The sequence below is a fragment of the Lutra lutra genome, chromosome 4 (assembly GCF_902655055.1).
Source record: "Lutra lutra chromosome 4, mLutLut1.2, whole genome shotgun sequence".
Taxonomy (NCBI): domain Eukaryota; kingdom Metazoa; phylum Chordata; class Mammalia; order Carnivora; family Mustelidae; genus Lutra; species Lutra lutra.
In genome coordinates, this window is record NC_062281.1 from 98974303 (window position 1) to 98996937 (window position 22635).

At 40.2% G+C, this 22635-nt stretch overlaps 1 protein-coding gene across 6 annotated transcripts in view; it reads left to right on the plus strand.

Moving 5' to 3' along the window:
* DENND2C (DENN domain containing 2C) overlaps nucleotides 1-22217 on the plus strand; it is an 85919-nt gene extending 63702 nt beyond the window's left edge. For all 6 annotated transcript variants that reach the window (XM_047726287.1, XM_047726291.1, XM_047726288.1 and 3 more), the window contains 11 exons: nucleotides 2235-2344; nucleotides 3904-3973; nucleotides 4715-4792; nucleotides 5321-5461; nucleotides 6465-6613; nucleotides 7680-7857; nucleotides 13537-13578; nucleotides 14486-14591; nucleotides 19193-19429; nucleotides 19675-19761; nucleotides 21520-22217. In XM_047726287.1, coding sequence (XP_047582243.1) covers nucleotides 2235-2344; nucleotides 3904-3973; nucleotides 4715-4792; nucleotides 5321-5461; nucleotides 6465-6613; nucleotides 7680-7857; nucleotides 13537-13578; nucleotides 14486-14591; nucleotides 19193-19429; nucleotides 19675-19761; nucleotides 21520-21551 — 1230 coding nt within the window. In that variant the 3' untranslated portion in view covers nucleotides 21552-22217. The remainder of the gene's footprint in view (nucleotides 1-2234; nucleotides 2345-3903; nucleotides 3974-4714; nucleotides 4793-5320; nucleotides 5462-6464; nucleotides 6614-7679; nucleotides 7858-13536; nucleotides 13579-14485; nucleotides 14592-19192; nucleotides 19430-19674; nucleotides 19762-21519) is intronic.
* The last annotated feature ends 418 nt before the right edge of the window (nucleotides 22218-22635 follow it).

Below are 22635 nucleotides of genomic sequence, written 5' to 3' on the forward strand. Positions count from 1 at the left end.
TATAAGGCACTTAGAAGAGTGTCTGGCATATAGTCAGCACTATAGAATGTTATCCTTTATTCGTGAGCATTTAATGAGATAATATATGTGAAGTGCTTAACACAGTTCCTGGCACGTAGTAAGCACTTAATAAATGGTATCTGTTATTAACAATATTCTTTGGGTTTTTTTCCCTACCTTATGCCTGAGGGAGCATAAGATTAAATAGCAAATAAAAATCCCACTAGAGGTTGAAAGACTCTAGAAGAAAGGAAAAAGTTTTATATTTTATTTTCTATTTAATTTTTCCTGCTTTTTGAACAAGGGGCCCACAGTTTGATCTTGCTCTCTGCTCTGCAGATGATGTAGCTGGCCTCGGTAAGGAGTAGTTCTTTCACACAGGGACACTGACTCACGCGCCTTCTTACTCCTTGGACCCCTCCTCTCATTTACGTTATCTGCTCAGCTGCTTTAGGACCTGAGGTTTAAACCCTGAGTTACATGTTTCAACAAAAAAGCTAGTGAAGCCCATTTGTATTGCCATGGAATCAGAGACATTTCCTGCGTGACTTTTCATTTAAAAAAAAAAAAAAGTGCTTGACAACATTCCTACTGTAAATAAGCCTGTGTTTAATTTCTTATAAAATTCTTCAGTGTAGCCTGAGAGCACCGTGTCACAACACTGAGCCATAGAAGTCATAATAATGTAATCCAGAGAGTCCTGAGGAATCTGATTTCCCATAAGAGAAGCTCAATTTTTTCTCTATTTTTCCATCAGTCTTATATTTGCTGAGAAAGCTTGAGGTTGAACTTGTTTTCAACAAAGCTGGAATTAAGGGACTCAGAACCAGCTAAAGACCCAGCGTGACTCTGGCAGTGATTCAGGGTTGTTTCTAAGTCAAGTTTCTCAGCATCTTTGTGCATGAGGCTCCTCTGAGTTGATGAAGAGCTGATGAAGTCTCTCCTGTTTGTGTTGTGGAGAACCTTAGATGAAGATGATTGTGTGTCATTTAACGATATAAAAATAACAGAATATGAGACGACCAAAATTTTGTGAGAGTGGTTTTCCAGGGGCACCTGAGTGGCTCGGTTGGTTAAGCATCTGCCTTCGGCTCTGGTCATGAGCCCAGGGTCCTGGGATCGAGCTCTGGTTCGGGCTCCTTGCTCATCAGGGAAGCCTGCTTCTCCCTCTCTCTCTGCTGCTGCTCTCTTTACTTGTGCTCTCTATCTCTCTGTCAAATAAATAAAAATAAAATCTTTTTAAAAAATGAATGCTTTTCTGGGGCGCCTGGGTGGCTCAGTGGGTTAAGCCTCTGCCTTTGGCTCAGGTCATGATCTCAGGGTCCTGGGATCGAGCCCTGCATCAGGCTCTCTGCTCAGCAGGGAGTCTGCTTCTCCCTCTCTCTGCCTGCCTCTGCCTACTCGTGATCTCTGTCTGTCAAATAAAGTCTTTTAAAAAAAATGAATGCTTTTCTATTTCTGATGAGCTTATATTGCAGTGACTCAGAATGGCTGCCTCTTCTGTTTAGTAATGAAATTAAAGGATCTGCTATATTAGTCACATGAAGGTAATATGTTTATTAAGATTATTATCTGATTGTTTTAGTACTACATTTTAAACATTTCTTGGTATAACTAATTTTAGATAGTTCTTTGACATACAATATCAGACTTGCACAGAAGGGTCTTTCTTGCTAGAATTTTACGGGAAGTTGCAAACCAGTAATTAGTTAGAAGAGATTATATGCTAAGGGAAATGATTATATATGGGATAGATTCTAAAAGTAGTATCTTTTCTAAGTAACATTCACCTGCCTTTTCGAAACATCTCTGATTATTGATCAGAGAGTATCTGGAGCTAACTGGGTTTTTGCTATCAGCTATTATACCATCAATTTTTATTTGATGTCCTGTGATTCATAAAAATATTGTTTCCACTAGTATGTGAATCCTGAATTAAGATTCTATCTCTAGACTAGAAACTATTTTCAGTCACCTCTCTTGCATCAGATTATAGGATCTTCACAAGTAAACATTTCTATGTAAAAATAAGATTCTTTATTCTTAGTAACTCTGTTCTCCCTGTGTCTTCAGTGATTATAGGTCTTGGCCTTCCTGTCTTGTTAAACAATATAAAACCGTGCTGAGATAACTACTTAGGCTTATCAGAGACCTCTTTTCCCGAGACGAGGCTTTTTGTATTTCTAGTCTCCACTTACACAGAATATTAATCACCTAAGACATTATCTTTTTAGGGTGATCATGGCTTTAAACAGTCCAGAGACACTGAAGAGAGGCTCAAAGTTATCCCCAAATTTTGTTTTCCCGACTCAAAGGACTGGGTGCCAACCTCAGAACTCAAGAGGTAAATATGCTCCTTTATCTGATTTCTGTTTGTTGGAACTGCAAAAGTAGAATCAGAATGTTTGCAAAAAGAGTAGAGCCAGCAGTTAAAGCTACGTGGACACTGTGGCAGGTCAAGGATGCTGTGGGAGGAAAGGAAGAAACAGAATTAGAACATTTCCTATGTGAGTACAGAAAAGAAAAACATGGAATAGTTTCAGTGTCAAAGGGAAAATGAGTTTGAGAATCTCTGTAGCTTGCCAGTTCCCGGAGGGGGGGGGGGGGGATGTTCCATTTCACATACAGTCAGAAATGCCACCAAGTGGACAGAAAAAGGAAAGAAGACTTGAGCTTTGGGACTCTCCTTAGAAGGAGCTAGAACAGAGCAACGTCTGCACCTTGTTTGTCCTTCAGGTGGACAGAAGCCACAGCGCAGGTTGTACGTTCCCCTGTGAATCTTGTCCGAAGGGAAGCTCCAGACTGGGAGGTGTGAGTGTATTGAGAAGGGAAGAGCACGAGGGAACCGTGTTCAATCGATGAACAGTCGTCATCTCTGAATCTCAATCTCACTTTGTTCAGAACTATGATTATTGACCCTGCTATTGGGGCTGAAAAGCGTGACTCTGGGGAGTGTGTCACATGCAGATAACCTGCTGGCAGACAGCCTCCCCTGTGGCCTGAGCAGCTGCTCTGCCCTTCCGTGTCACGTCACCTCCTGTCTGAGCTGCTGTGCCTCCTGACCGGTTTGGCCTGATGTCTGCTGTCCTCTCTGAGCCATCGGTCCCAGTGCTCTCGTGCTGTCACGTGCACTGAAGCTTCTTTCACACGGCCTGGCTGCTCTGTACCTGGCTTTCCTCCCCAGCCGGTTATATGGCTTTTTCCCCTAGACCATTTGGAAGACACAGAGGAGTAAATAAAAAAGCAGAAATTATATGTCACTGGCATTCTGGTATTCAGAGATAATAACTATATATTTTGGCGTACTTCATTTCCATCTTTATTTTTTGGCCATATGTAGACATATGTATTCACTGTTCAGATTTAGATTCCTTTGATTATTGAGTGTCTGTCTCGGTCTTCTTTTTGGAAATTACCTATGCAGATCTTTTGCCCGTGTTTCCAGGGAGGAGTGGGTAGTCTCCTATTAACTTTTTTACACCAAGAATCTAATCCTTGGCCTCTCACTGTTCCGTAGGACTTCTCAGGCCTAAATGGAAGAATTTGGAAGGACAAAAGAGCTTATCCAAGTCCTTCACAGCTTACCTAAACGTTAGACTAAGTTGGGTGTTCACTAAAAGGAAAAGTAGGCTTGATTACTAGCTAGAGTGGATGAAGAAGAACGTAAAAGTAGACAGTGGTGTCAGCATGTCTCCTACACATACATGCTCACTCCAGTGCCAGGCAAGATGTTCTCAGGCCTGGACATTCTCCCTCAGGAGGAAGGTGACTTGCGATTAATATAGTATTAATGCCTCCTCTCACATCACAAAATGACTGTTGGACAGTCCTGTTCAGTCATCTTTTCCATGAAGAATGCCCTAAGCGATTGTTTAGATTTCAAACTATTAACTGTTTTTTCAGTGAAACGTTCTCCTTTGTCTTAACTGGTGAAGATGGGAGCCGGTGGTTCGGTTACTGTAAGAAGCTCTTGGTAAGTACCAGACTTGGGCTACAGGTGGGGTTGATCAAGTCAGACTAGAAACTTCGGAAACCTTATTACTAGATGAGTTTGAGGGCTACTTAATGATCTGTGTATTAAAGAGTCTATGTTGGGGCACCTGGGTGGCTCAGTCAGTCAAGTGTCAGCCTTCAGCTCAGGTGATGATCCCAGGGTCCTGAGATCGAGCCCCACATGGGGCTCTCTGCTCAGCGGGGAGCCTGCTTCTCCCTCTCCCTCTGCCTGTCCACCCCCACTCATGTTCCTGTTCTGTCTCGTTCTCTCTCAAGTAAATAAATAAAATCTTAAAAAAAAAAAAAAAAGGTACGTTAGCTTTAAATAGTAATAGCAAGATTGGAGTTAGCCAGTGTTCCAGAATAAGAGGGTTATGGACTTTTATTTATGTGTTTGTTTGCTTGTTTTTTATTTGTTTGTAGTAGATGAAGAAACCAATGACAGAGTGGCTAGAGATCAGTCTGGGTCTGTCCACGGGATGGACTGCTGTGAGCCAGTCGTCAGAGCTCTGAGCTACTTTGTTCTTGCTTAGGTGCCCCCACTAAAGCTGGGACAAGTTGTGCTGTCACATTTTAGTGTTTTCCCATCCATCTTTCAGTGTTCAGTGAGCATGAGATCCTTGGTTCCTGCTCGGTGCTGAAGACCACCAAGAGTGTGTTCATAATTTCCATGAACAGGCTTGTGAGGCTTCATGGTTGCTTTGATGTTCTTTTCTTCTAGCCGGAAGGCAGAGGGAAGCGACTTCCTGAGGTCTACTGCATGGTTAGTCGCCTCGGCTGCTTCAACCTTTTTTCCAAGGTGAGTTCAGCTTGAGCCCTGGGGAAGGTGCTGTTTTTTCTGGGCTCTAAAGAAATTTTTATCTCTGATGTTGTCACAAGGCAATGTTCAGTGATGTGGCCTCTAACATACGACTTTAGGAAGGGTTCTCAGTAGGAGATTAGAGCCGCAGGTTTACATTCAGGTCTCTAATCCAGGTGCTGTTGTCTTGTCATCCTGTTTGGTTTGCTAAACCTCCCAGCTTCAAGGAGAGCATAGCCTGAAGCTCATCTTGTCTCCTGCCTCTCCCAGACCCCACACGGCAAGATATGATTGTCAGTGTCAACGAAAGGGGCTCCTCTTCTACAAACAAGTTGATTTATTTGAGTAACTTTTCTTGGGGTTGTCAAGATACTGCAAAGACATATGATGCCTTTAATGGACATGTATTCATTGCAGAAGCTTATCGGTCTTAAGATCTTCTGATGTGATTTTCAAGTTTGTGCATCACGTCTGGCAGTTCCTTATGCTTTTGAGTCCCTCAAACACTAACATATGTTGCATATGTAGATTCTGGATGAAGCAGAGAAGAGAAGAGAGATGTCTCCAGCCCTGGTTTACCCGTTCATGCGAAGTGTCATGGAAGCTCCTTTCCCAGCTCCTGGACGTACCATCACAGTTAAGAGCTACCTCCCTGGGGCTGGTGATGGGGTAAGTTAGCTCGTTTTGAAAAGGTTTGATAGGGGCGCCTGGGTGGCTCAGTGGGTTAAGCCGCTGCCTTCGGCTCAGGTCATGATCTCAGGGTCCTGGGATCGAGCCCCGCATCGGGCTCTCTGCTCAGCAGGGAGCCTGCTTCCCTCTCTCTCTCTCTCTCTCTCTCTCTCTCTGCCTGTCTCTCTGTCTACTTGTGATCTCTCTCTGTCAAATAAATAAATAAAATCTTTAAAAAAAAAAAAAAAGGTTTGATAGACACCAAAAAGCAGGCCTTATACTAACAAGCAAAGTTTCCAGAAACCTCACAGCATAATTTTCCCTTTTCCATAAACTGTACAGAATAGAAATGTCCGATTGATCTGTGAGATAGTGGACCCTAGACCTAGGAGCCAGAGATTTCGGTCACTTCTAGAATGAGCCCCTTCCTAATAATTTCAGCATGATAAATGAAGATGATACATGCTATGGTCAGGTGGGATAAAAGCTTTTTTTAAGATTTTATTTATTTATTTGAGAGAACACAAATAGGGGGAGCAGCAGGCAGAGAGAGAGAAGCAGGCTCTCCGCTGAGCAGGGAGCCTGACATGGGGCTCGATCCCAGGATCCTGGGATCATGACCTGAGCCAAAGGCAGACGCTCAACCGACTGAGCCATCCAGGCACCCTGGGATAAAAGATTTTATCAGAAATTTACAGCACAAAAGCAAGGTATTGGGGGGGGCACCTGGCTCACTCAGTCAGTAGAGAATACCATTCTTGATCTTGCAGTGATGAGTTCAAGCCCCATGGTGGGTGTAGAGATTACTTAAAGAAATAAAAATTTTTTAAAAATCATATTCATGATAAGGTATTAGGTCTTGGCATTAGTGGAGGCAGTTCACAAGCTCTGTAGCAAAACCTGTATCCTGAATTTAACCTGTGAAAGAATGACGGGATCCACTGATGTTGCCAGGGGTCGTTTTCCAGTCTGAACTCCCCTGATTCAGATTCTTTCATTTCAGTCCATTGAACTCTGCCGACCACTGGATTCCCGACTGGAGCATGTTGACTTTGAATGTCTCTTTAAGTGCCTGAGTGTGTGCCATCTTATTCGGGTCTGTGCCTCCCTCCTGTTGGAACGGAGGGTAATCTTTGTCGCTAACAGCCTAAGGTAAGAAATGCATAAAATGTCACTTCCTACGGGTATTTTACTTGTTCTCAGTATTTTAAAATTTGGGCATATTCGGGGCACCTGGGTGGCCTGTGGGTTAAAGCCTCAGCCTTCAGCTCAGATCATGATCCCAGGGTCCTGGGATTGAGCCCCGCATTGGGCTCTCTGCTCAGTGGGGAACCTACTTTCCCCCACCCTCTGCCTATCTGCCTACTTGTGATCTCTGTCGAATAAATAAATAAAATCTTTTTTAAAAAATTGGGGCATATTCAAAAACTGAAGATGTCGGTTACCTAATGCCATATGGACATAGATAATTCCAAATGGTAAATAATCCTAAAGCTATTTGCATTAGGCTATAGCAGTGACTTTGGGATTGCAAGTAATTTATCTTTATAAATGTGTTTTACTTAAACTGTTGTTAAAAATTCAGCATAGGGAATATAGTCAAATTCAGCATAGGGAATATAGTAATAGCGTTATAAGGTGACAGTAGCTATGCTTATAAGCACAGCATAATGTATGGAGACTTTGAATCTTGATGTTTACACCTGAAAATAATGTAATGTGGGTCAGTTATACTCAGAATTTTTTTAAATAATTGTTATTGCTTTTCTAAATACACACGAATTTTTAGCAACATAATTTATGGCAAAAAGCTGGTTAAGACTAAAATTTTTCAGGGCGCCTGGGTGGCTCAGTGGGTTAAAGCCTCTGCCTTTGGCTTGGGTCGTGATCCCAGGGTACTGGGATCAAGTTCCACGTTGGGCTCTCTGCTCAGCAGGGAGCCTGCTTCCCTCTCTCTCTGCCTGCCTCTCTGCCTACTTGGGATCTCCGTCTGTCAAATAAATAAATAAGATCTTTTTTTTAAAAAAAGACAAATTTTTCCGTAAGTTAACTTAAAATTTTTAATAAAATATTTAAAATTAATGAGTAACCATAGCATCATTAATCTGTGATCAGTGATCACTAAGTGGGGTCAGTTTATAATTCTGTAACATAATATCTGAACCATTCTCCATGCATTGCTCAGTATGTGACACCATTTGCTTTCTTCTCTGGCTAGCACCCTGTCCAAATGTGGCCATGCTGTGGTTGCCACATTGTATCCATTCACCTGGCAGCATACCTACATTCCAGTCCTCCCAGCATCTATGATTGACATCGTGTGCTCACCCACCCCATTCCTTATTGGAATCCTGTCTTGCTCCTTACCACAGCTTCAGGACCTACCCATTGAAGAGGTGAGATGGGAGAAATAGTACATATGGAAAAGACAGGGCACTGACAAATGAAAATGAATCACCTTTAAGAATGATGGAGCTGGGGGTGCCTAGGTGGCTCAGTGGGTTAAGCTTCTGCCTTCAGCTCAGGTCATGATCTCAGGGTCCTGGGATCTAGCCCTACATAGGGCTCTCTGCTCAGTGGGAAGCCTGCTTTCCCCTATCTCTCTGCCTACTTGTGATCTCTCTCTCTGTCAAATAGTAAATAAAGATCTAAAAAAAATAGGAATGATGGAGCTGGGGACACCTGGGTGGCTCAGTCAGTTAAGTGTCTGCCTTTGGCTCAGGTCATGATCCCAGGGTCCTGGGATCAAGTCCCACTTTGGGCTCTCTGCTCAGCGGGGAGTCTGCTTCTCCCTCCTTCTCTCCCTCTGTGATCTCTTTCACTCAGACTTTCTCTCAAATAAATAAAATCGTTTAAAAAAAAGAATGATAGAACTGTCATTAATATTAATACATAATTATTATCTATATTATGCTATCATGTTTTTGTATTGTTTTATTGAGAAAAATTCTGTAGTACACATGAATCTGAAGTTGTATCTTATTTATAGTAGTGTGCCTTGGGCTCATTCTTGTGTTACTCTGAAGGGTAGGTCTTTTGTTTGTTTAAGTCAAACACAAGAACAACTCTGGGTTAACTTTAAAAAAAAAAAAAAAACTTCAGGGGCGCCTGGGTGGTTCATTAGGTTAAGCGTCCAACTATTGATTTTTGACTCAGGTCATAATATCAGGGTTGTGAGATCGAGCCCCAGGTTGGGGGCTTAAGATTCTCTCTCTCTCCCTCTCCCTCTGTCCCTCCCCCCCACCAATTGTTTTAAATATAATACACATATAGAGAAGTGGCCAAAACAAAGTGTACAGCTCAGCAAATTCACAAAGTGAATGCTTATGTAACCATGTTGGAAAAGAATGGAAGCATCACAGCCACGGAAACAGTGCCAGCACCTTGAGAAGTCTCCATCATGCCACCTTCTACACTGTTCTTTCCTCACAGCCCATGATAGGTAACCACTGTCTTCACCTTTATGGTATTCATTTACCTGTTTTTCTTTTTTAGTTTTACATCCTAGGCATTTATTCCTAAACAATGCAGTTCAGCTTTGCCTGGCTTTATGCTTGTTATAAATGGACTCACATATATATTGTCTGGCTTCTTACCATGATGTCTGTAAGATTCATCCATGTTGATGAGTTTAAGAGTCATTCGATCATTCTAACCCTGGGTGGTATTCCACTGTGTGAATGTACCACAACTTTTTATCCATTCTACAGATGATGGACATTTGAGTTGTTTCCAGCTTAGGGTTATGATGACTTATGTACGACCGTTAGCACATATGTGCTTGCAGTTCTAAAGTATATCCTTGGGCTTGCTGGGTCATAGGGTAAGTGTATCTTCAGCCTCAGTAAATAAAGTCAAACTGTTTTCCAAAGTAGTTCTGCCAAGTTAAACCCCTCTCCACTGATGTACAAGCATTCCTGTTGTCCCGCACCCTTGCTGACACTTGTTATCATCAGTTTGTGTAATATAGCCTATCTGGTGAATGTGTAGTGGTATTCTCTTTTTGGTTTAATTTGAATTCCTGATTACTCTTGGGGGTGAGCATCTTTCTGTGTTTATTGGCCATTCAAATATCATCTCTTAAAAATTCATCATCTGGGGCACCTGGGTGGCTCAGTGGGTTAAAGCCTCTGCCTTCGGCTCAGGTCATGATCTCAGGGTCCTGGGATCGAGCCCCACATCGGGCTCTCTGCTCAGCAGGGAGCCTGCTTCCTCCTCTCTCTCGGCCTACCTCTCTGCCTACTTGTGATCTCTGTCTGTCAAATAAATAAATAAAATCTTTTAAAAAAAAATTATCATCTATCTTTCTCCTGGTTGGTTTACCCTCATTGATTTGTAAGAGGTATTTTATATTCTGGATATCAACCTCTTTGTGGCATGTCTTTTTATTCTCCAAAATGGTATTTTTTAATGCATAGAAGTTCTTCATTTTAACATAGTCAAAATTATCAATCTTTTCCTTTGTGGTTAGTGTGTTGTTTTATTTTATTTTATTTTATTTTAGTGAGCTGTTTATGTTTTTCTTTATATTAACTTCATGGAGATATTCTCCTATATTATCTCCTGGATACATTGGTTGCTTTATTACTGTGCCTTTAATTTTTTATTCTGAATCCCGGGACTTGTTTTTTTTATGTGTATGATTGGAGGTAGGGGTTATTTTTTTTTTTAATATAGATAGGTAACTATCCTAGTACCATTTATTGGAAAGATTGTTCTTCCCTATTACCCACCTTTTTTATATTGAGCTATAATTGACATATAACATTGTTTTAAGGTTTAGGTGTACAACATAATGGCTTTATAGATGTAAATGTTGTGAAATGATTACCCCAAAAAGTAACACCTTACATAATTACAATTTTTTGTTCTTGTGATGAGAACTTTTAAGATCTGTTCTCTAAGCAACTTTCAGATAGACAGCACAGTATTCACTGTAGTCACTGTGCTATACACTGTGCTTTATCTTATTTATAAATAAGATAAAAATTTTTTTTTATCCTGATGTCCTAAAGATATTCTCCTTTATTATCTTCTAAAAGTTTTATTGTTTTGCCTTTCACATTAAGTTCTATAATCCACGTGGAGAGAGAGAGAGTGTATGGTGTGAGGTAGCAATTTATATTATTCCTAATTTTTTTCCATATAGAAAAGAGTCACCAAGGCACTTAGGGTCCTTTTTTTTTTTTTTTTAAGAGCATGCTTTTATAATTAATTACATAGAAGAGAAATTTAGAAAGCTGGCATCACAAATCTAAAAATGAATGGATATGGAAATGTATGCCAAGAATTCATATATAGTGATGTGATAGCAAGTGATTCGCTATAGAGAATGATTTTGTGTGGTTACTGAGAGTTTGGGCAGAAAAGTATATTCTATATATGGTGTGTCAAAAAACAGTGAGCCTTCTAATAATCAAGGGATGAACATCAAATAAAAAGAAAAACTAGTATAAATCCTTAAGACTGTAACAAAGAGGGTGTGTATGAGAAGAGAAAAAAAGGTCAACATGATTATAGTGTGGAAGGCGATGTGTAGAGAAATAGGAGATGGAGTCACATGGGTAAGAAGTTACTAGTCGTGGCTCTTGACCCTTAAAAAAAGATAATTGAGTTTTTAAAGTGCTACTGTAAACCTTTAGATTATTTTTAAATAGGAGAATGACATGATCTGACTTACACCTTTTAAATGCATGCTTTGATTGTGAAGAATGCAATTTGAGGAAACAGGGAGGAAAGAGGCAACTGAAAAAAAAAAAAAAAGACTGGCAAAGAAGCCAAAATTTGTAAGCAAAATATACACACACACAAACACTTTGAAAAGAGTTAAGAGTAGGATTGGTATTACCAAAGTTAAATGTCATGTACTGGCAGTATCTGTTAGCATTCATCGAATGTTTAATGTGCCTCCTTATGCTTACTGTCTTCTCATGTAAAACTTCTGTTCAAGTGTTAATTTGGAGGGTGAGGCAAGCAAATAAAAATACAATTCAAGTGTTGTTACAAAGATGAATAGCTTATTTATCTTATAACTGACAGTTATGCTTTTCCACCACCTTCACTCATTTCACCCATCACCCACCCACCCCCACCTCTGACAACCAATCTGTTCTTTGTATCTATGAGTTCAGGTTTTTAGATTCCACATATAAGTGAGATCAGACATAATTTCTTTTACTCTGCCTGACTTATTTCACTTAGCATAGTGCCCTCTAGGTCTATCCAAGTTGTCATAAATGACAGAATTTTTTACATTTTTATGACTGAATAATATTGATATTATACATATAATATGAATATTATATATTATATATATATATCTCATATCTTCTTTATCTGTTCAACTACCAATGAATACTGAGGTTTTTTCTTTATTTTAGCTTTTGTAAATAATGCTGTAGTGAACATGGGGGTAGAGATATCTTTTCAAGATAGTAATTTCTTTCTTCTTCTTCTTCTTCTTCTTCTTCTTCTTCTCCTCCTCCTCCTCCTCCTCCTCCTCCTCCTCCTCCTCCTCCTCCTCCTCTTCTCCTCCTCTCCTCCTTCCCTGTCCCTCTCCTCCCCCTCTCTCCTCCCCCTCCTCCTCCTCCCCTTCTGCCTCCTCCTCCTTTCTTCTTCTTCTTCTCCTTCTTCTGATAAATGCCCAGAAGAGGGATTGCTGGATCACATCCACATAGCAGTTCTATTTTTTTTTTTTTAGATTTTATTTATTTATTTGACAGACAGAGATCACAAGTAGGCAGAGAGGCAGGCAGAGAGAGAGGGAGAAGCAGTCTCCCTGCTGAGCAGAGAGCCCGATGCGGGGCTCGATCCCAGGACCCTGAGATCATGACCTGAGCTGAAGGCAGAGGCTTCAACCCACTGAGCCACCCAGGCGCCCCAGCAGTTCTATTTTTAATTTTTTGAGGACCTCCATACTGTTTTCCATAGCAGCTGTACCAGTTTGCATTCCCAGCAGCAGTGCACGAGGGTTCCTTCGTCTCTACGTCCTCACCAACACTTGTTATTTCTTGTCTTTTTTGATAATAGCCATTCTGACAGATTGAGGTGATATTTCATTGTGGGTTTTTTTTTAAAGATTCTTATTTATTTATTTGACAGACAGAGATCACAATAGGCAGAGAGGTAGGCAGAGAGAGAGGAGGAAGCAGGCTCCCTGCTGAGCAGAGAGCCCGATGCGGGGCTCGATCCCAGGAACCTGGGATCATGACCTGAGCCGAAGGCAGAGGCCTTAACCCACTCAGCCACCCAGGCGCCCCTTCATTGTGGTTTTGATTCGTATTTCCCCAATGATCAGTGGTGTTGAGCATCTGTTCATGTGCCTCTTGGTCGATTTGCCTGTTTTTGGAAAAATGTCTGTTCAGTTCCTCTGCTCATATTTTAAAGTAAACCCTACTCCCAATGTGGGGCTCGAACTCATGATCCTGAGATCAAGAGTCATACACTGCACGGACTGAGCTAGCCAGGAGCCCCTGCTGTACTCATTCTTAATAGAATTGCTTGGCATTTTGTTTGTTTTGTTTTGTTTTGCTGTTGAGTTCTATGAGTTCTTTGTATATTTTAAATATTAACCCCTTATCAGACATGTAATTTGCAATATTTTCTCCCATTTTGTAGGTTTTCTTATTATTTTTTTTGATGATTTTGATAGGGATTACTATTGAACCTCTAAATTACTTGGAATAGTGAGAAAATTTTAACAATATTCTTCTCATCTGCAAGCACAGAATATCTTTCCCCTTGTGTTTTTCAGTTTCTTTCATCAGTGCTTACTGTTTTCAGTGTACAGATATTTTGCTTCCCTGGTTAAATTTATTCCTAGGTAGTTTATTCTTTTTGATGGAGTTGGAAATGGGATTGTTTTCTTAATTTCTTTTTCAGATAGTTCATTGTTAGTGTATAGAAATGCAGCTGATTTTGTGTTAATCTGAGCCATCCAGGAGTCCCTGAACTTAATTTTGCTTAACACTATTTCCATTGCCTGAGAGAATCAGTAGTAGTGTGATCTAGTAGTGCCTAAGGTATGTGTCTGTGAATGTCTCTGGTTTAACCAACCTGGCTGCTTGATCCCATAGGTGCTGATAGTTGATCTCTGTGCAGACAAGTTCTTACAGGAGGTAAGTGACAAATGAGCTGATTACATAATGGATGAGGATAATTGGACAGAAAATATGTGAAAGTACTTAGAGAAGATGACTCAGGCAAGACTTTTAGTTCCTACACATGCTTGACACTGTGGCCAATCATACAGGATTGACTTGAAAATTGGGTTAGGTTTATAGCTATCTCTCCCAAAGAAGGAAGGAGGAAAGATTAAATGTCATTATCAAAAGAGGTAACCCTCCTTTGACGTCCAGATGGGTTGGTGTATATACCTCTAATTTAATTGAATTTAACAAGCATTCAGCACTGATTATTTCCAGTTACTCTGTTAGAATCTAAAAGTGAGTAAGCTCAAACATAGTTTGAGCCCTCAGACCTTATAATCTAATGATGGGAAGGGGGAGCAGATATAGCTATAAAATTTTAGAAACAGCGTCATAGAAATGTCTACAGGGTAAAGTAGGGACAAAAAAAATAGTCATTTATTGTGGGTATTGAAAGTGGAAGGGAGAGTTAGCAAAGCCTTCTTAGAGCAAGCACTCTATGTTGAACCTGTATATAAGTTTGTGAGCACTGAACACAGGGAGAAAAGAACGTTTCCCAAGACTTTGTCTCCTTTCAAAATCAATTAGCTCATAACTTACTTGTGGATGATCCTTGTAATACAGCATAAGACTTGCAGATGAGAGATGCTTGGTGGAAAGGTGCCAGAAAATGTCATAAGACATATTTATTTTCTTAATGTAGTTAAGACAATTAATATATGTGTACCATCACCATACTGAATTGTGCTCAATGTAGGGAAGGAAGGTTCAGACTGAGTCTTTAGCCAGAATGTATACAAAGTCACCTGTGGAATTTTGGGGACCTAATTAGCATATGTTGGAGACTTTCTCTCACAGCTCAATTTCTTCTCTTAAGGTATCTGATGAGGATGAAATTCTACCTCCTAAACTCCAAGCTGCCTTGATGCAGATTTTGGAAGAACGGAATGAAATCTTGGCTCAGGAGCAGAATTTTTCACTAGGTAGGAGATAAGATGGTCTGAGGACTCAAGGTCAACACAGTAAATACTGACAGGACGCCCAGCACCTTGCTGAAAGATGTGCAGGAGTAAGCCATTGCTTAGGATGTGGGGACCTTAGAATCAGCTTCCTCGCCACCCCTCCGATGTGCTAGTCCCCATCTATTTCAGTACTTGGACACTTGCTGTGTTCTAGTTCTGGAATGCTGTTCCCTGGGATGGCCACGTGGCTCCTGCTCTTTTTTCCTGCAGGTCCATGCTCACACGTCACTCAGTGAGGCCTTTCCTGACTGTCCTTTTAAAATTGTACCCATTCCTGGATGGCTCGGTCATTGGGCGTCTGCCTTTGGCTTGGGTCATGGTCCCAGGGTCCTGGGATCCAGCCCCGCATCGGGCTTCCAGCTTGGCGGGAAGCCTGCTTCTTCCTCTCCCACTCCTCATGCTTGTGTTCCCTCTCTTGTTGTCTCTCTCTGTCAAATAAATAAATAAAACCTTTAAATAAAATAAAATTGTACCCATTCTCTTAATGCTGTCACTGCACTTCCCTGCCCTTAATTTCCTCCAGGGCTTTTATTGTTGTCTGATTTGCTAGCAACATCAGGCCCATGAGAGCAGCGACAGTCTGTTTTGCATTATCTCCAACACTTTAAACAATAGTCAGTAAATAGGTATGGGATAAGTATTTGTTGAATAAGGGTGAAAAATATTTACTGAGCTACTTACTCTGTACCAGGCCTTGTGCTCAACACCTAGCATACATCTTATTTCATCCTTGTAATAGCCTTACGAAGCAGGTCTCATTATTTAATCCCCCTTTTTTACAGATGAGAAAACTACGGCTGTTTACTGGGGGGGAACATTAAGGGAGGAGTAGGTTCAGAGAAATAATTAAAAGTTCAGTTCTGAATATTGAGATACCTATTGGATGTCCAATACATAGCAGACATTCAATTAGAGATAACAAGTAGGCATTCCTATACGTGAATTTGGGATTCAGGGGAGAGATTTGAACTAAAGACATACCTTGAGAAGGTGCTGTTTTTTTTTTTTTAATGTGTTTTTATTTATTATTATTACATATATATATTTAAAGATTATTTAATTATTTGAGAGCGAGTGAGAACAAGTGGGGGGAGGAGCCCAGGGAGAAGGAGCAGCAGACTCCCTGCTGATGAGTCTGGGGCTTGATCCCAGGACCCCGAGATCATAACCTGAGTCTACAACAGACGCTTAACTGACTGAGCCACCCAGGCACCCCTAGAAGTTGCTGTTTTAAAGCTCTGGAACAAGATGAAGTAACCCTATAGAGTGAGTATAGATAGAAAATGACAGATTTAAGGGTTGAACCCTGAGTTGGCTGGTAATGGTGTGGTCAGATTTCCAATGTTTGGTAGTAGGGAAAAGGCAGAGGATCCAGCAAAAAGTGATTACAAGAACAGCTAGTGAAGGGGGAGAAAAAAACCAGGGGAAGTAATATTAGAGAAGTTGAGTGAAGAACATTTCACAAAGGAAAGTAAACAGTTATTTCTAATGCTACAAAGAGGTCAAGCGAGATGAAGACTGAGGATTGGTGAATTTGACAATGGGAAGAGCTTAGAGACCTTGGTAGCAGCAGATTCAGTGAGATGGTGGGAAGAAAGCAAGATTGGGGAAAGTTCAAGAGAGAATTGGAAGGGCATTCAGCTTTGTAAAATTTTAATGGAATTAGAAAGGGCCAAGAATAGTTAAGTAAAAGAACAACATTGAAGGGGCTTCCCTCTGAAACATCAATTAATCACGAAGTCATAGTAATTAAGACTGTTTGGTTTTGGTTCAGAAATAAATAGAGCAAGGGAAGGAACGTGGTACACATGCATAAGGAAACTTAATTTGTGTCAGCACCAGCATTGCCTATCAGAAGGAAAAGAATGAACCATTCAGTAACCAATAGTAAGGCAATTGGTTTTCCATATGAAAAAAATGGATAGGAACTATACCTCACCCTACACACAAAACTAATTCTAAGGAATTCAGGTTTTAAATGTTAAGAGTAAGGACTCCCAGCTGGTAAAAAAGAAAGGATTAATTTGACACTTAAATTTTTTAAATTTCTAATCATTGAAGAATACCATGAAAAAGAAAAAAACAAGCTACAAACCAGGTGAAGATACTTTCAACAAATACAACCACAAAGGAGTAGTATCCAGAATTAATTTTAAAAAATTCTTAAAATGCAATTTCAATAATAAAAAGATGAACAACCCAATCGAAAAATGGGGAAAAGATACAAACAATCATTTCACCAAAGAGGAAACATGAAAGGCCAGTAAATCTAAGGAGAGATGTACAGCCCCGTCAAAATCTGGGAAATGTAAATTAAAACCACAGTGAGATACCATTTTATACCCACCATACTGGCAAAAGTTAAAAAGTCTGACAATGTCAGGAGTTGGTGAGAATGTGTAAGTTATTCCAGCCTGCTTTGGAAAAATAATTGGGCATCATCTAGTCAACTTAAAGGTGTATATATCCTACAACCTGACAATTCAGGTTTTAGATATATACCCCAGAGAAACTCTGGCACATGATAATTAGGGAACAGGTAAATAATTTTCAAAGTAGCAGCATTTTACGCAATAGCAAAACCTAAAAACAACCGAACTGTTCATTGGCAGGAGAATATAGCATTAAAAAAAAATCTTAAAAACGTATATTGACTAAAACAGTAAGTTATAGAAGAATATGTTTTATGTAATGTTCAAAGATGTACAAAACCTAATAGTATGTTATGGGAGTTGGCTATGTATATATGCACTGGAACTGTAACCTAAAGCAAGGAAAGGACAAATCCACTATCACTGATAATGGTCGCCCTCTATTGGAGAATAGGGGGAAGAACACCTCGGAGAGGGCATTATTGAGGGAGCATGTGAGATACCCTTGATATTCTGTTTCAAGCTTTGTGGTGGGTACTGATGTGTTCATTTCACTAGTGATCTTATGGAATATTTATACATGTAAAAGAATATATGCTACATTTACGTTGAAACAGAAACAATTAAAGAAAAGTTATAGAAGTGCATAATTTTTTTAAAAAGGGAATTAGATTAAGAAAGGGTACAGCAGATATAAACAACTCTTCCAAGAAATTTGGATGTAAAGTGGGAGAGAAATGGGAAAGTAACTGGAAGGGGATGGGAGACTGGGGCAAAAGTGTTGATGATAAAAGTGATGGACCGTGGATCCTCAGCTGCAGAAGGAGAGACGAGAAGGATATCTGTTGAACAAAATATAGCAAAAATCTAGTTTATAATCAAATGGAATGCCAGAAGAGACCCTAGAGATCACCTAATCAGCCCCCTCATTCTGCAGATATAGGAAGAGACCAACCAGGGGTAAAGTGAGTTGCACACCATTACACCATTGCTTCATGGTGAAACTCTTACTACACCTAGGTCCCTGATTCCCAGTCCAGTATGGAACCCATGGAAAGAGTAAGCGACATGACATGGTGAAGGGGGAAAAAATACTATTAGGAATGGGAGAAAAAAGAGGAGTCTAAGTTGAATTTGAGGTCTGAGCCTGGAACATGAAAGGCAATGTATTTCATGTTACAGTGGTTAAGAAGCACCTGACTTGGGAGTCTGGCAGCTTCTGTACCCTGTACCAGATGAGCTAACCCTGGAGAATGTCTTTGTTTTGAGTGTCAGTTTCCTCAGCTGTAAAAAGGAAATAATGCTTACTTCACTGGATTATTTTATTTATAAAAGCTCTAAATGCAGTGGTTGACAATATCTTAAGCACTAAATAAATTATTATGGAATAATCATTGCTTATGAAATGAGAAAGTTGAGAGAGAACTGATTTGGTGGAGAAATAGAATGAATTTGGTTTCACACATGTATTGTTTATTTATTCGATTCATATTTTACTAATCTCCAAAGGCCCTGATTTGAACTTTAGACAAATGGAATTTAAGTGCTGATGAGACAACCAAATGATGATTACCCATAGGTAGCCTGAAAATGTAGAAGGTGAGTCCTGGTGACTTATATAAGGGCTAGAGACGTAGGATTGCGAATTATCAACATGGAAAGCCAGCTCCCCATCTCTATACTAGTTAGCTCTTTAGGGATGGGAATGCTGAAGAGAGGTGGTCTGAGACCATGCTTAGGAAGAGGAAGAAGAGGCAAGAGAAATACAAATGTTTGGTCATAAAAGCAGGTGAGGAATCCGGAAATCAGGAGAGTATAAAGTTGTGGGAGACGAGGAATGAGGAGAAGGTTAACACAAATGCAGCATAGAGATTAAAGGCGAGACAGATAGAAAAGCAGATTAAATTTGGCTGGCTCTCCCTGGTGGCCTTTGAAAGAGCAGTTACAGTGAGATCACAGATGTGCAGGCCAGGCTGAAAGATGGAACAGGAGTATATGTGGTTAGAAAATCAAAGTAAAAAATATGAGCTAATAGTGTTTTGTTGGTTGTGGAGTGTGCAAGGAAGCTAAGAATGAGGATTCTCAGTCCTTCAGTCTGTGATTTCTTATGCATCACTTTCATAACAATTTCCCATAAATACGAACTTAGGGTTTTTTCTTTTCTTTCTTATTTTTCTTATTTTGCAACAGATGTGACACTCAACTCTCTGGTGTCCGAGGCATTTGTGAGGTTTTTTGTGGAGCTAGTGGGACATTATTCTTTGAGCATGACTGTCACTGAGCGTGGAGAGCGTGTATTCCAAAGGGAACCATTCCGTAAATCCCATACCTCCCGAAGTGTACGCCACTTCCTGGATCTCTTCATGGAAACACAGATGTTTGCCGGCTTCATCCAGGACCGAGAGCTTCGGAAAAGTGGGGTGAAAGGTCAGTTTCATCATAAAGTTCTCCCCCTGTATTTAGTGAGCCCTTTGAGGGTTTGAAAATAATATAAACAACAACAAAAAAATGGTATAAAGCTACAAGGGCTCAAAATCTGAGTTATTATGGAAAATAATTCTTTTTATAATTTTGTTTTAGCTATGGAAGCACATTGGTAGTAAGCTGCAGAATTTTATTTGTGATTTTTAGTAAGTATTGGACAATTTCACCAGCGTGAGTTTTCCTTGTAGGTTTGTTTGAGGTCCGGGCCCTCCAGTATTTGGAAACAATTCCAGAGTCTGAGCCCAGTGGGATGAATAAAATTTTGCGGAGTCTTGGTGAGTTGTTACGTTTTCTTGTTAAATAATGTGACTAAAAAAACCTTTTGCAGAAACTGTGCCTCATCACAAAAGCTTTATAATCAAATCAACAATATAACCTCAAATAGGCTGACCAGAAACCATGACTGTACTTCTGAATTGTTTTGGAGAAAAAGAAGTCTTTCTCAGAGGTGGGGATTCTTCCATCAGAGTTATCCTTGGGTCTGTTTTCCTCAGATAACATGCGAATTTGCATATCATAATTATTAATCTTGGGCGCCTGGGTGGCTCAGTGGGTTAAGCCGCTGCCTTCGGCTCAGGTCATGATCCCAGGTCCTGGGTTCGAGCCCCACATTGGGCTTTCTGCTCAGCAGGGAGCCTGCTTCCTCCTCTCTCTCTGCCTGCCTCTCTGCCTACTTGTGATTTCTCTCTGTCAAATAAATAAATAAAATCTTTAAAAAAAATAATTATTAATCTTTTCTAGGTCACATCACTTTGAGAATCTCATAAAAACTGGATCTTTGTCTCAGAAAAGTATGCTAGAACATACAAATTTGCATATAATTATAGAGTATTCAGGGACCCTCCTGAAACCCATCCGTGGACTCCAGATTAAAAACACCTTTTAGGGGGGCACCTGGGTGGCTCAGTGGGTTAAGCCTCTGCCTTCGGCTCAGTTCATGATCCCAGGGTCCTGGGCTTGAGCCCCGCATCAGGCTCTCTGCTCAGCCTGCCTCTCCTTCTCTCTCTACCTGCCTCTCTGCCTACTTGTGATCTTTCTCTCTGTCAAATAAATAAATAAAATCTTAAAAAAAAACACCTTTTAGGGGTGCCTGGGTGACTCAGTTGGTTAAGCAACTGCCTTCTGCTCAGGTCATGATCTTGGGAGTCCCGGGATTGAGTTCCGTGTTGGGCTTCCTGCTCAACAGGGAGTCTGCTTCTCCCTCTGACCTTCCCCTCTCTAATGCTCTCTCTCAAATAAATAAATAAAATCTTAAAAAAAAAAAACACCTGGTTTAGAGGTCATCTGAGGGAAAAGAGGATTTCCTCCAAGTCTAATTTTACACTTCAGAAAGAAACACAGATGTTTCTGATTTTTCAATTATAATAATTAACTTTTTATTATCCTTTGTGATATTGGGGAACAGTGATGTGGTAGCCTAAAACAAGGAAGAACTATATTCCATGCTGTTTATATTGGTCCTTGAAATACGTAACCCCTGGTAACTAGACTTGTCATAGGGGTCATTTTGTAGTGTATAAAAAAATTTCAAACCACTATGATGTACACCTGAATCTAATGGACATTGTATGTCAATTTTAATACAAAAAGAAAAAGAAATACATGCCCCTAATTAAAGTAAGGACTTGTTCTTATGCCTCGAGTTTTTATTTCATCTTTATACCATGAGGTTAGATCAAATCACTGGTCCTGAACTCTGACTACAATATTTTAATCTCTGGGGAACATAAATGAACATTTTTCCCACTGCAGGCTCCAGGAAATCTCTGGGGATCAGGCCAAGCAATTTTAACCTATAGTCAAGGTTGAAAGCCACTGGATTAGGTGAGGTCAGAGCTCTCTTCTACCTCTACAATTAGAGACATGGGGTTTGTTTATTTCTTTGGTAGTTAAACACATCACATGCTAGCTTGAGATGGCCACTCACTCGTGGGCTGTTCCAAATGACTAAGTTGTTAATCCCTTGCCTCAAATAATGTACAATAAATAAAAATGAACTAATGAGAGTTCACTCTACTTCTTTCTCCCTTTAGGAAGTAAGATGAAATTTCTGCAGAAGAAATGAAATCTTTGATAGACTCTTTCCATCTTAAACAGAAAGTGCCAAGAAAATATTTCTCCAAGAGTTGGGATGCCCTGCAGTGGCCTAAAAGATCCTGGAAAGTTGAAAAGGTTACAAAGTGGGCCTGGTCCTTGGAGGAGGATTCTCCTGTTGCTGCTGTATAATCACTGGAGGATTGTTGGGAGTAGTCTGGAACCCATGTTCTCATTACTCTGCCTCCAATTTTTCTTTTCAGTGGCTTTTTCTATTTGATTCTTGGGCTCATTCTTTGTGTTATGTGCTTAATTAGTCTGTGAAGGCACTTGTTTTTACTAGGGAAAGATTTGGTGTTGGATTTTTTTAAAAAAACAGCTCAAAGATGAGCACAGTGAGAGAAATGCTGGATTGAAGGTACTGGGGAAGCATGATGGATGTGCAGAGTGCACCCTACACACGTCATTCTCATCACTGAAATATCACCATGGCAGCTTGAAAATTATGGGCTGTTGGAGCTGAGCTAAGGAATAGATTCCTCATATATCTCTAGTTTTTGTTTTTTAATCTAATGTTCTGTCTGAGGGAATCTAGTTATTAACACTGTTATTGAGTATCTTATACAAGCAGACACCTTGCAGCTCCTCCTCCACATCGTAGCTTGTCAACATTAAACTTTGTGGGATTATAGCTAACGAAAATACCCTTTCAAGGCCATGAGAACTCCTACCCCTTTTCTTAGTGTCCCCTATGTGCATGTGTGATGTATATCTATGTCATCTTACTCAGTCTTTAAGTCAACTTCATGAGATACTTGCATCTCCATTTTATTAATGAAGAAACTGGAATTCAGAAAGGTTAAGTAACTTGCCCAAAGTTCTACAGCAGAGACAGAACTGAAGCCATGAATGTCCATTCATGAGCACAGAGAAAGTTGGTTAGTTCAGCAGATGGAAACTTGAGCTCTGTGGGATTATAGCTACTGAAAAGGTTTTCTTTTAAACTGAAGTGTACCAGAGCTGATTTTCAGCTCTGAGGACAAGGGACATCAAACTATAGGAGCCTGGATGACTCTCTTTTGGTTCCCCTAGAATTGGACTTTTTGCCCTAATTA